This window comes from Talpa occidentalis, unplaced genomic scaffold (genome assembly GCF_014898055.3).
Source record: "Talpa occidentalis isolate TD23 unplaced genomic scaffold, MPIMG_talOcc4v2.1 talOcc4.7, whole genome shotgun sequence".
Classification (NCBI taxonomy): Eukaryota; Metazoa; Chordata; class Mammalia; order Eulipotyphla; family Talpidae; genus Talpa; species Talpa occidentalis.
Genome location: NW_023605083.1, coordinates 52,461,237 through 52,478,626, shown reverse-complemented (window position 1 = coordinate 52,478,626; position 17,390 = coordinate 52,461,237). Strand labels below are relative to the sequence as shown.

Below are 17,390 nucleotides of genomic sequence, written 5' to 3'. Positions count from 1 at the left end.
GAGCACTCATCCAGCTGCCAGGAGTTTCTGGCCAGGATTCATCGTCAGAGGGTTGAGGCTCTGAGCCAGGTCTCCAATCTCTCTGCCACCAGAAGTCTTCAGGGAGATCTTGCAAAAATTTCTCTGATCATATCATACCACTTAAGCCTTCTGAGACCTTTCCTGCCTACAGGGAAGAGCCTCAGCAGAGGGCTAAGGCCTCTCACAGGACGGCCTGGCTTCTCTGCAGCCTAGTGACCCACCGTGGCCCATTCACGCTCCAGATTGTACCCTGGCCCTTTGTGTCATACCTCTACGCTGTCTACTTTGTTTCAAATAATCTCCCCTCCCTTCTTTGCCTGATTAACTCCAGCACCTTCTTTGACCACTGCTACCTGCCCCAGCAGAAGCAGGTCTTCCTGCCCCCAGACCGCCACCACAGCACTGCCCTCACTCTGCACTGCTCCCCAACCAGGCTATTATTCCCTTGTTCACAAGTTGTAAGCAATGAATTCCCCCCAAAACCATCACGTCCTAATTATTTACTTTACCCACCATCATCTAATCTCTTGAGTATTCGCGTCTAGTTTAACTACACGGAGTATGTGCTATGGATTGGCATGCTACTGAGCATCTCTTCCCAGCAACATGTTCAGTGACATCACCTGAGGAGCTTGAAGTTACCTACAGCGTGAGTGTTTAGAACCATGAAAACAGGCTACTGATTCAAATCAGAGTTTAGATGTTTTGGTTTTTCCCCTGCAGAGACAGCTGTTAAGAGATCAGTAAACCACTAACAGAACACTGTACTGATTAGTAGTGAAGCCACGCTAAATAGAACCCAGGAGCTGGCTTGTGAAACTCCATCTCCTCCAGCCTCCACTATTTCATTCCTTTTATGATGTGATTTTTGGGTCCTTCCTATCTCCAGGTATGCTTTCCTTATAAAAATGAATGGCTGAGAATTTCTACTTTAATTCAAAAGAATGCAAAAGACTACCAAGGCATGGAACAAGAAGCTAGATCATCTGTATTTTCCTCAACAAGTAAGGATTTTAGGAAACACTGCAAGGAATCAGAGACCTACAACAGCATTCATAGGACTTAGCAGAGTCTCAGATACAAAGATAGCCTCTCTATTTAAGATTTAGGGAAGATCATCTGTTTACCAGGAAATAAATGGAGAACAGGTTCTCATCCATTTGAATGGAAGTTTCAGCTCAACCCAATTCACCACCTCCTTTAGGCTGCCATTACCTAGAAGGCCAAACAAATGGGCCCTTTTCTAGTGGGGCAAGTCCCAGCACCTCACCTTCTTCAGCAGATATGCGATGCGCTTGTTTGTTTCCCGGCCAGAAGAAAATGGAGGTGACGGGGTCGACAAACAGCCTATAGTACCCAGCAATCAGGCAGGCTAGGTCTTTTGCACTATTGGATTCCAGCAGCAAAGTAAGAACCTTCAAAGGTAAAGAGAATGCATACACTTATGTTTATAAAGGCCTAAGGGACTGTGTGGCCAATGAGAGATTCCAAATAAATTCAGGCAGACCCTCTATACCTTTCACCTATAAGACTAGAGGTGAACATATGTGCACACGCATACACACATGATCACATGTGCGTGTGCACACACACAGGCACAGTGGGTTCTTCCCATCCAATCTACAAGGTATCCCACTTTCCAATCCCATAACCCAGTCCCCAAAACCAGTCACTCTGCTCTATCCTGTTCATTTATACAGTGGGGTCTTTTTAAGACCTGACCTAGAAAAGAAAAAGGAGCAAGAGCAAATGAAGAAGGAAGGAGAGGGTCATAAGAAAAATAAAGCATCCTTCAGCATGTGGGGATTAAAGTAAAGGAAGGCAAGATAAATATAGAACCTTCCAGAGAGGCTCAGGAAATATGGTGCATCATTTACCCACTTTACGGGCTCCCACTCAAAACTCTTGGGCAGCCATTTGGGTCCCATGCATGTGATAAATATCCTCTGGTGCTCCCAGGCATGCACAGGGCCCAGCTCAGTTTATAAGAAAAAATTACTGGGACCTTCCCAGAAAAATTCCCCTTGTTCACTGCTTTTTTTTTTTTTTGGTGGGACAGGATGGACAATTCGTGATTTTAAGTAAATGCTGGAAATTAGACTTTATTAACATCCAAACCATAAAAAGTACCCTAGAATAATTTAGCCCCAAACTTCAAAAGCTAGAGCCAAACTCTCTTCTCCATGTGTTACCTTGACGTCCTGAAGATACACTTTGACCATGCTCACTTTCTCAGACTCTTCCTTCAGCTCTACCCGACTGATGTTAGCAAACTCTGCCATTGTGGACATGATGTTCAGTTTGCTATTGATAATTTGGCTAATCCCATACTTGGCTCCCACTAGAAGGGCAATGTAGGACTCTCTATCCTGTAACTAGAGAAGGGTAGAAGGGGAATTAGTTTCCATTCACAAGCTAGTGAAAATACATGGCACATGTAAGAAGTGATCCCTCTTTCCGTAAACTCTTTGATTCCTGCTTCAGGGCCTCACCACCGCTTCCCTAGATTCCCCAACTACAGCTAGATTAAATAATAATTTTATCTCCCACAAAACCCTTCACAATAGACAGCCAAACCACAGGACTGCTACCTGTTCCATAAACACAATCTGCACTTTCACGCCTATGTGTATTTCAGGCATGCCATGCCCTCCTCCTGGAACTCCCTCCCTGCCAGCATTACCTAATGGAAAATCTGACCCTTCTTTAAAAGTTTCCATTAAACACTTATATGAAAAGACTTATGTGCTCCAATGTTCATAGTAGCACTATCCAAAACTGCCAAGCCATGGAACCAACTTAAGTGCCCAACAAAGATGAATGGATAAAGAAATTGTAGAATATAGACTGAATGGAATCCTACCGAGCTATTTAAAAAGGAAAGATAGGGCCTCCCCTGGTGGCACAGCAGTTGAGCGCTGGGCTTCGAAGCTGTCCACAGCCTCTGCAGCGCCAGTTTGATCCCAGGCCGCAGGTGAGAGTCCCACATGGCGCGCAGACCTCTCCTGCCGCCCGCTGCTCCCCTCAGCAGTGTATTTCGTCAGTCTGCCTGTTCTGTTCCCTGCTCTGGTGAATTCTCTCACCCTCCCGCGCTTCTGACTGTGCTTGTATAAATAAATAAATAAATCTTTTTAAAAAAACAAAGAAATTGACAGTTGGGAAAGGCAGGATTAACCCCTGGGAAAACTGGGACATTTTTCTTGTACTTTCCAGTCTTCCTTTCAGTGATCCAATTTCTTCTACCACTTGGTCATCTTACTTTTCTAAGATTCCATCTTTTTTCCCCTTCTGCTAACTATTTGATGCTCCTCTTTTCTCTCAAAACACTGATTCTCTTCTACCATCTACACTGTAGGTCAGCAATCTGATTAAACTGACCTCATCACTAAAAATGACTGAGAGTCATACCAAATTCACTGAAAGGAGCTTTAACATATATAAAAAAAATCGGGCCTCCCCGGTGGCACAGTGGGTTGAGTGCAGCGCTATGATTCCCAGCTGGCCAGGGAGATACCCACATGGTGCAGCAGACCTCTCCTGTCTCGCTCGCTGCTCCCCTCAGCAGTGTATTTCAGTCATCAGCCTCTTCTGCTCTCTGCTCTGTCTCTGGTGAATCCTCTCACCCTCCCGTGCCTCTGACCTGTACCCCAACTCTTGTATAAAAATAAATAAATCTTTAAAATATATATATATATATATATATATATATATATATATAAATCTCCAATTGGTAAATTGCCTGGCTTGGTGCTGGAGAGTTCTGGGCTCACTGAGTGGTGAGGGAGACGTCCCTGAAGCCACACCCCGAACCACTGAAAGCTGCTGAGAAGTGCAGCTGGTGCTTCTCAAATGAAAGCTGGAGGGCAAATGGGCAACAGAGCAGAAGACTCCTCTGCTTCTCTTTTCCCTTCTCAGATCCTCCCCTCAGTTCTTCCCTTCTGGTGGGGGCCTGGGAGTCAGTCTCAGAGTCTTACCATTCCTTTACAATCTCTAGTTTTTCTTCTTCACCGTACAACCAAAACTCCAGAAGTACAGTACCTTCATTTAGAAGCCCAACTTTCTTGCCTTTCCATAATCCCTTCTCCTTCCTATACGCAACCTGAAACTAGCGGTGGAAACCTCTGTCTTCAAAATCTACACCCTAGTCCCGTGCCCTCTCTCATAGCTTTGCTTTGTCTTGATAGGTTCTTTGCTGTCCCTTTCCAGGGTGGAAATAATGTCTTCTTTTGTTCTGGCTCCCCAGCATCTACCATAGAGTAGCATCAAGCAAGGGCATGATAAACACTTCAGGAGCCATAATAGTTAATTTCTGCAACAAACTCTAGCACACGACAGGGTTATCAGAATTTCTGGCTAAAAGATACATTGATCTTCTGAGGTCCAGTTCTCTAATACGTACCATTAAAGTAGCATTAAAGATTTTCCCCCCATACGTCTTGAGTTCTCCAAGGATCTGTAGATAATTTAAACGTAGCTGGGCAGCAGAAATAAGTTGCTTAAACAGGAGGAAAGAAAAAAAAATAAAAGACTGTTGAAGTCAAAGTTGGAGTTATTCACTTGCCTAAAATCTAGGCGATACTGAAATATTTTCCCTGGAGTTTCACAACGTATGGCTGGGGTGGGGTGTGGGGGAAAGGATCAGCAGAGGCCACAGCTAATATTACCTTCTGTCGGGGTTCCAGCAAATTCTGGTTCCTCTTCATGTGGAAGCTAATAGCTTTCTTGATGTCTTTGCCTTTCATGTTCCGGAGTAAAGTTGGAGATATAAAGTTCTCTATTCCCCAGTCTTTCCTGCCATGAGACAGTGGAGACAAAGAGGACCATTTTTAAAGTGAACTGGCTCTAAGGAAGGGCCTAATTACATTTGATTCAGTCCTTAGTGTTCTCGAAATATTGCAATTAATGAGCCTCTTTCTCAACAGAAGAGATTATGCATTTTTTTTGTTTATCTGTCCATTTATTTATACAAATATACACTCAACAAAACCCAGCCATATTCAGGAATCAAGCCCCATTGATCATTTTGGGAGCTTATTACTCACCATTACACTTGTATAACACCCTCTCATGGGAACTCCTAGCATCCTCGAGTCCCCGAGGCCATGCTTCAAATGGTGCCAGCCTGGCAGTATCACAATCCCCCATCAACTTCTCAAAACACAGATTCTTAGATCCTACTCCCTGGGTTAGACCTAGCACATATGGCAAAGGGTCAAGGATCTGTTTTATTTTTTCACATTTGATTCCCTCATCTTATTGAGATGCCCAGGCAGGACAGGGCTGAGATTTGGTGAGGGAGCTGGCAAACCTGGGTGATACTGTGTACAGTGAAGTGACATTTTAAGCTAAGAATCAGGAGGTATGGAAATCCAAGGACTTGAAACTGCCTTAGTAGGAGGCAGTTTCACACCCCTAAGGCATATAATTTCTAAGGCATTCTTGTCCTTAGGCAAGAATGAGCTTCACACTGAGGTTGTCAACTGATTTCCCAAGACATCCTGGGAATTTACAAAAGGATCTTGTATCTTTCCATCTGGAGTTAGCTTCTGCCCTAGAGGGTGTAGCCAGGCTTGATCTCGGGGAGCCAGGCTGGGTCAGAGAGGATGGGGAGGGATCTGGAAGGGAGACAATGGACAGATGGTAGGTGGGTGAAGATCAGCCATCCTGGTTAGGGGTCAGACAGGCTATCAATGCGTCACAGCTGCTGTAGATGGGACACAGAAGTCTCCTGCCACTCACTCTATGTATTTCAAAGAGATCTTCTGCGGCTGGGCACAAGCGTAGATCCGCTCCTGGATGTGCAGGGCTGCGAGTCGGAGAGCAGAGCTACATTTCATTTCCACAGCAAAGCGCTCCTGGAGCACGTCGCTACAGCTCTAGAAGAGATTTCAGCAGAGCCATTGGGAAACAGGAACAGGTGGACTGTGTTCCCTGGTCCTCTCAGGTGAGAGACAGCAGGACCAGGAGCTTAGCTTTGAGAACTGCCCCTGACAATTCTTGCCTAAGTTCAGTTACTAAGACTCTCTGAGTACTGGTGTCTTCCCACTGCTAACTGAGGATAGTCAATTCTACCTTACCCAGATTCAGTGAAGTTTAAAACAGAAGTAAGGATTGTCAGGTCCCTCTCCCTGCATTTGAAAGTAAGTATAAGGCACACAGAATTACAAAAATATAAATTATACAAATACAAAGCAATGTTGCTGTTTGCTGCCACCATTTGTTAGTCAATGGACAAGTCAATTCACTTAGTTTGAGTTACCTCATTTGTGAAATGGTTCCTTTTCATTAGAATAAAAAACAATATAATAAATCCCATTGAAGGAGGTATATTGGGGGAGCATAGATTAGGGAGTCAAGGGGCCCATTTCTGGCTCTACCACTAAATGGATGACTGAGGCAAATCATGCAAACTTTACAAGACTGTTTCATTATCTCCATAATAAGGCTTTGATGCACTAAAGCCCCTTTTAGCAATATAAACTTTAATTCCAAAGATCCTAAATGTTATTAGAAAAATGAATCATCTACATGGAGGGCTAAACCTCCATTTCACAATTATACAGCAAATCTCCTAACATAACAACTCAGTGATGGAAAAAGGCATTGTGAGGGATCATCAGGTCTGTCCTCCTTTAGCTAAAGATAATCCCTAACAGGGAATTGCTTAATTGCCTTGAGCGCATGCTCAAAATAACTGAGTGGGCCATCTTGGAGAAACACCACTGTTATTTTAGGAAATGTAGACTGGGTCACCTGCAGATAGAGGTATTCAAAGGCCACAGGGTCTTCTTTCAGGAGGTCCAGGGGGTCTTTTGGAACAAAACACACCCTGAAGAGGCAGCGGCAGTCATGTGATTCCTCCCTTTCTACCACCTGTGATGGGAAAGGGATATGCCATTAATCTCACTGCCTTTGCCCTTGCTGTTATTCCACAAAACAACCTAAAAGAAAAAAACAACAACCAAAAAAAAAAAATACCCAACAACAAATGAAACAAATGATAGCCTTAAGAGATTCCAATGTGCATGTTTCCCAAGATGGCCATAAAGCTTTGCACCTAAATGGACTTTCTTTCCCGTGGGTAGAAAAGGCTCAAAAGGGCAAAGTTTCCCACTGATCCCATCAACCAGTTTTCCTTTCCAGAAAAATTTCTGCTTCTTGTTTCTTACATGTCCTTCAGTCTGTGTATCCACATGGTTCTATATATGGATATTCTTTTCTATTCCACAAATAATAGTAAAATGTACTTACCATTCTATACCTTACTTTTTTCCCCTTAACTATCTTAGGGATTTGATTTAATTTCTTTTATTTTCCAAGGCTAATGGAACAGAAGCAATTTTTAAAAAAATGTCTGTAAGCAGGCAAACCATGGATCTGAGGCACACAGCAGAGCAAGGGGAGAGAGAGGCGTCAAAACTGGGGAGGGAAGAGCACAAGGGACTATGGTGATGGTTCACGGGTGCTGTGGTGTGGGAGGATTGTGGGGACTACACCTGAGGAGAGAAATCATATATAGTGCAAAGATGAATAATGATGTAAGAAAAATTTTTAAAAATCTTATTATTAGATTTTTTAAAAAAGGTCTGCAAGTGCAGTATGAAAGATGAGTGACAAGGGTAAAAAATCAACTGCAACAGGGAATATGCATAGTGACGCCTGTGTCCTGCCTTGCTGTCTCCCCCTGTTTTAAAGTTCCATTCTTTTCCAGTTCCTGAAATGCTACTCATCTTTGTAATAATACACACTCAACAAGGATTTGTTGACCTGACTTGGCTTCAGTTGTTGCCACCACATAACACTGAATGGCTGGGAGGCTGATTAGTCCAGACAGGCTGACTAGGTTTGCCCTGTCTTGCCATCAGGGACCAGCTCAGGGGCAAATCTGGCATATAGGGCTCAGACACAACAACTAGGGGAGATGCTCCCCTAGCATTTCAAAGACAGCAGGTTTGGGGCAAGGGCATCAGAGCTAGAAGTAAAAGACAAGGCTCTCTCACCCATATCACCCTGAGTAAGTTACCTTAGCTCCGTAAGCCTCTGTCTCCACACCTGTGAAATGAGGCCCTGCCTACCTCAGAGGAGCAGATGACAATCAGACCTGATTTTTGCCCTGTTATCCTCAGAGAGAGCTCTGTGCTTTCTGGTTCATGAGAAAGCACGGCATGAGAAACTTGCAGACTTGCAGAGTCCTGACTCTAAAGGTTCAGGCTGAGGCAAGCAGCTTGGCTTGCCCAGATGCCTCCCCAGGTACAGGAGCAGGCAGCTGGTGGCAGTCCTTACCTGCTGGATGAGTTCCTCCTCGTGCAGCAGGTGCAGCCGAGAGATGCTGTACTGCTCTTCCAGGACCAGTGCAAAGTACTCCGTACTTCGGATTGACAGCTTTTCTTTCACAGTGAGGATGATGTCCTACCAGGCACAGGGGAGAGGCAAAGGGGTCGTCACCAAGGAGCTGGCAGGCCCTCCTGTTCAGGCTCAGAACAGGGAGGGCGCCCCTGACCTTATCTCCCCTCCTTGGTGCAGCTGGGGAGAGAAAAGCCCATGCTGGCCAGGTCCACTGCCAGCTCTGGCAGCCATATCTCAACAGGCGTCAGGTGGGGCTTCTCCTGGCCCCTCACAGCCCTCCACCCCTGGTCCCCACTCCTCATGGCTGGGCACCATCCACACAGCCACCCTATCTCATGCTTTACTTGAAAGGCTGGAGCCATCCAAGCCTCCCTTCAAAGTGTCTGGATTCCTCCTCTCTCTGCGGTCTGTACCCTGCCAGACAGAATCCTACCACCCAGTATGCAATGGTGGGGTACTGACTTGACATTGCTGAACCTCAGTTTCTTCTTCTGGGATGGAGGATAATGATGCCTACGTCTCTGAATGGCTGATAGTATGGAATGATGATTACTACCATGCCCTACAGTTGCCAAGTCTCACATGCTGTTCCCTCTGCTTGGCACACTTTCCCCATCACTCTTCACAAGGCTTCTTTTTCTTCAAGTCTCAGCTCAAATGTCTCCTCTTTAGAGAGGCCTTTTCTGGCCAGTGTATCTAAATGTGATTGTCCCTGTTCTTTTCCATGCCACGATCCTGTTTAATTTCCCTAATCATTAGAGCTTGTAACCAAACACTATTAGTATTTTTTTTTTTACTAATAGTGTTTTGTTCAATAACAAGCAATATTTTTAGTAAGGAACAGTAAAGTTAAGTGGGTTCTAGACTTAGACTATCTCTCACTAGCTATGTGTCCGTGGATAAACTGCCTCTGCATTTCCATTTGTACAAAGGCAAATGGAATGTCTATCACACAGGTTGTTACATGCATTATATATGGCACTTAGAACAGGACTTGGCAGATGGCAAGAGTTTGACACCAGCTAATATTTGTTCTCTTGCTTATCACTGCTTACCTAACTACATGATATTCTCCCCAAGAACTGTGGTGTGCTCCACTGTATCTCCAAAGCTTGGCACACACTGATGCCCAATGAACTTTCACTTGATGAAATAATAATCATAACAGACTCATCACAGATGACCTGCCAGAACCTCAGCCACAGTAAGTGCCAAGCCATTAGGTGATATGTACTTCTCATAACTCCCGATTTTGAATCCTTTTCCCACTGGCTCCATCACCCTCCATAACTAACCAGTGATTGAGTCCTGAAGAGTCTACCTGCTTCTGTAAATAACTTAACAACATTGATTAACGTCTGCTGCATGCTATCCACGATTGTGATCCCATCTCTCAACACTGCCCCCGTCCCCACCCTGGCCTGCCTTGACTTGAGTCCACACATTTCTCCTGACTATGTAGACCGGGATCCTAAGGATTCCCTACTCCTCATCAACCTCCACCTTGCATGTGGAGCAGGGGTTGGCAAGTTACAGCCCATGAGCTTGTTTCTGTAATTTCACATTTTATGGGAACACAGTCATGCCTGTTTATTACAATGGCAGAGTTGAGCAATGGCAATAGAGACCCTATAGAATGTGAAACCTAGGATATTTACTAAGTGGCCTTTACAGGAAGCCTGCTGACCACTGATCTAGAGGAACTTGTCTAAATGTTGTACTGGTCATGCTCAACCTTGCTCAAGAACATTAGTGGCTCCCTGTAGCCCACAGCCCAAATCCAAACTCTTCAACTTCACATTCAGGGCTATCCAGTATCAGGGGCCAATCCTTTTCTCCTATTTTATTTTCTGCTGCTTCTCCTGATGTACCACTCACAAGCCCCAAACACTTCCCACACTTTCTCATTCCTACATCTCTGCTGGTGCTGTTCTTCCTGCCCAGGGTGTTGTCTCCATACCATCTTCAATTACTCTTGGTTCATTGCTCTCCATTTTCCACAGGTCTTTCCTTGACACCCAGCCAGAAGTTCTCACCAACCTGAGCCCCTGTCATATAATTTCTGTGCTACATTCAAGGTTCTGAGCATAATGTACCCTCTTTTATAATGGGTTATGCCCAGGTCTCTTCTCCTCACCCCAACCTCTTCCCAAGACTCCTGCTTCCCAAGGGTATGACCTGGGTGGTGCCTGGCACACAAAATGTGTCAGTACTTCTCACTGGGTCAAACAATGTATTATTTTCCTTTTTCTAGAAAAGAGGGTTTCCTAATGTAACAACTTTGCTCCTGTGGTAAGGGATAGGTGAGAAGTCTCTGATGAAAGGACAGTGATTTTTTCCTTTTTTAAACTGATGAATTTATATTCCCCTCTCTCTGCTCTAAAGAGCTAAAAGATTCACTTTAAAAGTTTGACTAGTACTGATAAGACTAACCATTGTTATACCAGCCAAGTCCTTGCTCCTTTCCCCAACTCCTATCATATGGGGTTTAATTCCCCTATGGTGTGTGCTTCATTATAAATCACCACCAAAGTGGTGGTTACAGTGAGGGGTACTCACTTAAAATAAACCTTCCCTTCTCTTCTAATTCAATTTGATCAAAGATGACAACAGTAGAGGCCTCATCTAATTCATTTTCAAAACTTCCCTTCGATGTAGAATGGCAGTGTAGCTCCAGCACAGGGTTCAGAAACAGACCAAGTTTAAAGTGGGTTCTGAGCTAGCTGACCTTGACAAGCTGTTTCTCATCTGCAAAGTGGGGATAACATTAGTCACTTCCCAGACTGCAGCAGTGCATGGAATGAGATAGCACACCAAAAAGAGCCGGTAGGGTGCCAGGCATGGAACAAACTCTTAACAATCATGTTTCCCCCTCCTTTTCCTCCTGCTGCTGGGTATAATGCCTGGAGGTTCCTGGAAAACAGCAAATTCTCATGGGGCAGGAGATTCTAATTTACTCTAAATACCTTCACGGTTGTGTTTGCCTCAAACTTGAAAGCCTTTGTCTGTCCATTCTCCAAATATAGTTTGAGCACGTTGGGCATACACAGCAGAGAATTACCCTGGAAAACACAAAGGAATATTGGAACTGGCCCTTCCTGTCCATGGGTGTGACTAAGCCTCAGTTTCATTGGCTCTCCCTAGTGTGGAGAGCAGGGTGCTCTCTAACTCCTCACCATGTTGAGAGTTGATTTCTGCAATGCACAAGGCCTAGGCCACACTGAGACAGGCAGGCTTTGTTCAAGGGATATCCCCTAAGTGTGCTAGAGATGGGGGAAGAGAGGGCTCTTCCACAGGGTGCTGATAGCACTGCACTATTTCTTACGGCCATCAGCTGACACTTCACTGCTGGTCACCAGATAAAAAGAATGTACACTGTCCCAAAAGGGTATTTCCAAGGTTCTTAGACCCCTTCTTGTTGGGTTGAGGTGGAAAGGAGGTAGGAAGCTTCCTCAAAGTCCTCTTCATTTTATTGCTACATTTCCCATAGTGAAGCATCATCAGAGAACAGAGAGCTGCTCTCTGCTTCCATTCACCCCAACCATCATCCCAACCTTGCAGGATCTCCTTAGGCACTCTGCCACTCTTGTAGGGCTTTTAGGGTAGGAGGCACAGGACAGAGATGTCTGTGTTTGGTGCCAGTCAGAACTTCTGGAGGAAGAAAAAGTCAGGGAATGATTCCCTTTGGGTCTGGAGATCCCCCCAGGGCCAGATATCAGAAAAAGTGACCTCTGAGTGATTAGCTCCAGAATCAGTGTCCTCCAGAATCAGTGAGACATTATGAAGTATTTGAACCAGAATGATCCCTAGGATGAAACTCTGCTTCTGCATCCTTTCAGTGCTGGATTCCAGAGTCTTAGGAAATTATGTGAAAGGTGGAAGCTTACCAGCTTTATGAAGAATGATCTCAGTCCCCTGACTAACAACACACCTGGCTGTGTCCACTGACAAGCACTTCCTCAGCAAAGTGCACCTTCACAGGGTTGATCTTCAGCCTAGCTCTCTTCTCCTCAGTCAGGAAGGATGACTTGGGTGCTCCCTGCAAAACATTCATAGGACACATTTTAGAAAAGTTCTTTTGTAAAAGACATACACATGTATATCTTCTCCCTTCTTAAAATCAAAAGCAAAAATTCCAACAGCTACTGCAGATACAATTAAAACCTACAGAGAAGGATGACAATCCCATTAAAGCTCTCTTTTTATAAAATCTGGGCATTTCAAAACAGACAATGTTCTTATGTGTCTGAGAATGGTTGCAGACTCCACATGATGTGGCAGGATGAAGACAAAGAGAACTGGCCTGTGCACAAGGAGACCTGAATTCCCACCCAAGTTCTGATACTCAGCAGCTGTGAAAACTACCTCAAACATAAATTCTTACGGAAGAAAATGAGTTTTGTGCGAGTCTGTGCACATGTGCAAAACAAAACAGCTCCATGTGACTTTGGCCCAGTCACTGTCCTTCTCTGGCCTTCAGTCTTCCCATCTGTACAATGGAGGAGTCTGGCTAGACTATCTTCAGGGATCCCTGAAGCTTTGATCTCTCTTTGCTTTTCTCATCTTTTGCATGGTACCCTTTTTTACCAGAGGTAAAAAAAAGTAACTACAGCTTGGTATGAGTATGTAGGGAAGACCTTGTCCTATACCAGTATCAGGCCACAATCCACAATTAGTGATGAGACTATCAGACTGCTTTGAATAAGTTCAAGATCCCTATGCCAAAGACTCTAAGGGGCTGTTGGACCTATTATATCTAACAATTGGCATGACCACGGAACAGTGAGTGAAAGAAATATTAGGAGACAAAAAATGTTTAAGTATCAAGTTTCCCAGAAAATGAATATAGGAGATTCAGGAATACATATATTAGTAAGCTTGTCTTTAGTTCTTGGCAAAATCCAAGACAAGAGATGGTCAGAGTAGTTTTAGACATTGATTACTAATAACCAATATGGGGTTACCAAGAACAAGCCAGAGTCAACCAAGTTCATTTTTCTTTTGAAGATAGGATTCCTGTTTGGTAGAGCAGGGTCCTGTGGATATAGTAGTATTCCTTCATTCTTGCAAAGCATTTGATTAGGTCTCCTATAATCCCCCTGTGGAGAAGGCCAAATGATGCATACCCATTAACTGAATTCAAAACTAGTTAACCTATACCAATATTATTGTGATTTTTAACTAAGCAACTTAAGTTCCATTTGGCTCAGTCCTTATCAATGGTGTTAGCAACACTTTGGATGATGTTAGAGAAACCTGTGAATGAAACAGAGGTGAAGGGGTCTTCAGATCTCAGCAGAAATTTGGGAGGAAAAGTAAAGGAATTGGGAATCTAAAAGTGGTATGGGGCATTTGAGGGTGGGGGATGGCTACAAGTCAGTGGTCAAGAAATCATGAAGAACAAGCATGAGTGGGTGTAGGGAGGCAGGGCTGTCAAAAACTGATGGCAACAGACTAAAGTGAAGTATCAAACCAATAGGTAAAATTATCACCACCTTATAATCTCCAAGGAATGAGAAATCTGAGGCGGAATAGAGGAGGGGTGCAGAGAGAAAAGAAGTTTGTGAAGGCAACAACTGTTGTCTCTCACTCTGGAGATAATAATTATGTAAGAGTTAGGCTCAGAGCTGGATCATGTGAAAGAAAATCAACTGGACGGGTAGTAGAGCAAGTGGGGAAGACTTGGGAAGATACAGTCAGCCCCCTGATAGGGTGAATGACCATAGCTGATGACTGTACAAATATGCCACTCAGCCCCATAATTCCCTGACTGTAAAACCTCAGCATGCCAGGACATTAGATCAAAGCAATGCAATCTGACAGGGATTGCATATGAAGTGTGGCACTGAGGAATAAAAAGTTCATTGCACAAGGCCTCCCTGGTGGCACAAGGAGTTAAGACACAACCTATGAAGCTATATGCAGCCACTGCAGCACGAGTTCAATCCCCAGCCAGGGAGCTACCCACATGGCGCAGCAGACCTCTCCAGACTTGCCCACTGCTCCCATCAGCAATGTATTTTGGTCAGTCTGTCTGTTCTGTTCCCCACTCTGTCTCTGGTGAATCCTCTCACCCCCCCACACCTCTGGCCTGTACCCCAATTTTTGTATGCATAAATAAATAAATCTTAAAAAAAAGTTCATTGTACAAGTGTGAGATGAGAGGGAGACTTGGAAATTATTCATTTGCAAACCAGCTCAGTTTTTGGTCAACTACAAGTTTCACTCAACCCAATACAGTCATTCATTACCATCAATGAAAGACTCATAAGATGGTGGTCCCAATAGGCTCTACTGTAAGCTTCAGTGTGTAGTGGCCTATACCATCTAGGTTTGTGCAATCACACTCTGTGATGCTCACACAATGATGAAATGGCCTAATGAAGCATTTCTCAGAATGCATCCAATTGTTTAGCGATGTATGACTGCAGTGTGATGGCGCTCACTAAAAAGTTAACCTGATCCCAGGTTTCCCTAGCGTTCTTGGTGTATGTGAGAATGTGCCCTCCATTCTCCATACCATTCACACTGACTGACCAGAGTTGAACCTGTATTCTTTTCTGTTGCCATCTATTGGAAGAGTCACCATAAAAGTGGAATCTGTCCACAAAACTGTCAGAGAAGTAAGAATTCTGAGAAACACATGTTATAAGGAAGAGATGATAGAAGAGTGTTTAGCCTGGAGAAAAGAATACCATACTTGCAACTCTTTGAAAAGTTATTTCATACAAGGCAAACTTGTTCAAGAAGAGCCTCTCTTTCATTTGGAACCACTCACCCATGAGACCAGCTGCTCTGGGAAAGAATACCATCTCTGTCTTGGAAATGCCCAATCCACAGGCCCCACTGTGGTCCCTACACTTTTAAACCTGTATGTCAGCTAAGTTATCTGTATATCCTGGCATCTGAAACATACTATAAATCATTCATGTGAACCATCTGATATTAAAGAGAGACAGCTTAAAGGATATGAGCTACCATTAATTACTCTATGATGTTGAAGTTTTCCCCGAGTTCTCAATTAATTCATCAGGAAGCAGCAAGACCTGCACTGATGTAAAAACTGTCTCTGTGCATGCTTTGGCAGTACTAATAGTTAATGCCTAAAAGGGCACTGGAAAAAAGAAGTTGGAAAGCATTTCTATATGTCTTTTGTCCTACTTCCATATCTTGAATTGGCCAGTGTCACTTTATGAAGACCGTAGTGTTTAAGGAGATAGACTAACACAATGCTGAGGAGTATGTGTTCTGGAGACTACCAGAAAAAAAACAACCCAGCTCCACTCACTCCTGCATGTGAGACCAAGGAGATGCAAGACCAAGAACATGTGAGCCCAAGGACATGGAAGCTCCATTATCTATACAGGGGGAAATAACAAATACAACTGCCTTGTGGGATTTTCTTTTGGCAAAAATTAAGACTTTAAATATTAGTATCAATATTATAACAAATAATGTATAATGTAGTATTAATGATGAAAATACATATCTAAGTACTTAAACCAAAAGGTATTTTTCCATAAAATTCTATCACAGAGAAGCAATTATTAATATTCCAATTTTGGCCTTTATAATTCCTAGTCAATTTCAAGTCATTTGAGGATTCTTAGAATCCACTATGAAAAAGATGAATGCCCTTGCTGAAGAAAGATATATATGCTCATTTAACTTATGATCTCTTTACTTCTGGTGAAAGGCTCAAGTGGGCTAGTAATGTTCAGGCCTTTTCTCAGAGGCACTGGGGCCATCAACTGGGTTACTTTCAGGCTTCCATGGGACCCCCAAAATGCAGTAGTTGCATTTTCCTCTTCTTGGGAACCATGTGGGAATTTCAAGAGGGCCACTGGAACATGTTAATTTCCTCTCCCTACACTTTCTGTTTTTTTTTTTTTTCCCCTACACTTTCTGTTTTTAAAGGAGGCAATGATATGCTGTTCCCCTCTCTCTTACTTAACAGGTATTATCTTTTGCTCTCTTTTCTTGGAAATAGAGTAGGAGAAAAAAATCACCTTAACTTAATCTTAAACTCCATTGAGTAGATAATCAGATAAATAAAAAGACTCAACACCTGCACGATTATATGTAAAGGTTAGCTTTTGTTATGCTGTTTTTTATGTATTGGTTTCACATTATTTCATTGACAAATGTGTTTAGGAATCTCCACTTATTTTGCATAAAACACTTGGCCTGTCATATTTATGGCAAATACCTTAATCCTACTTAGGTGGGTTTTTTTCCCTATTCTGTTTCTAAGACATAAAAATCAATGATAATACTATAGAAGAGACAACAGTTTCTTTGCTTTTTTGTGTAGTGGAGCTTTGGAACCACAGAAATTTTATATTTTCACATAATCAAAGAGCTGTTTATTTCATTGTGCTTCCTTCCACTCCCTATATGCTTAGGGATACTTTGTACAACTTCAGACCAGATAGATACCTATCCATATAGTCTATATTTATATGATTTTTTTTATATTTAATTCTTTAACATCAAATGGTATGTGCTTAAAAAAATGTTCTAATACGGTTTCTTGAATAATCACTTTTCTCCCACTGATTTGGGATGTCATATTTGCCACTACTATTATTCTTGGACTTTTTATTTGATTACATTGATATGCCCAACATTGCACCAAAGCCATCTGTTCTAATTACTGTAGCTTTATTAATTTCAAAATTAGGTATATCAAAGTCACCCTCATTATTCTTTCATAATAATTTTCTTGATAAATCTCACCTTGATAGGCTCTGTCAAAATCCAAATAAAAGCCCCATAGAGAGTCCAAATTTGCATTAATATATATATATATTAATGAGAACAATCAGTGTATTGATAATAGTCTTCCCAACAAGGAAAATTTTACATCCTTCAGGAATATTTGTTTCCCTTACATAGGGCCCATATATTTCTTTCCCTTAAGGTTTTCCTATTTTTTTTCCTTACCTAACTGATTCCTGGATTTATTTACCAACTTTACAATTCTTCTGTTTTCCAAAGCACTATTTAGATTTTAGTTTTCA

At 42.9% G+C, this 17,390-nt stretch overlaps 1 protein-coding gene across 6 annotated transcripts in view; it reads right to left on the bottom strand.

The window, feature by feature from the left end:
• FRMPD1 (FERM and PDZ domain containing 1) overlaps window positions 1-17,390 on the bottom strand; it is a 125,855-nt gene that overhangs the window by 6,808 nt on the left and 101,657 nt on the right. For all 6 annotated transcript variants that reach the window (XM_054688683.1, XM_054688684.1, XM_054688682.1 and 3 more), the window contains 9 exons: window positions 12,299-12,406; window positions 11,334-11,429; window positions 8,305-8,430; window positions 6,775-6,894; window positions 5,761-5,897; window positions 4,686-4,812; window positions 4,421-4,516; window positions 2,214-2,396; window positions 1,292-1,436 (listed from right to left, as the gene is read on the bottom strand). In XM_054688683.1, coding sequence (XP_054544658.1) covers window positions 1,292-1,436; window positions 2,214-2,396; window positions 4,421-4,516; window positions 4,686-4,812; window positions 5,761-5,897; window positions 6,775-6,894; window positions 8,305-8,430; window positions 11,334-11,429; window positions 12,299-12,406 — 1,138 coding nt within the window. The remainder of the gene's footprint in view (window positions 1-1,291; window positions 1,437-2,213; window positions 2,397-4,420; window positions 4,517-4,685; window positions 4,813-5,760; window positions 5,898-6,774; window positions 6,895-8,304; window positions 8,431-11,333; window positions 11,430-12,298; window positions 12,407-17,390) is intronic.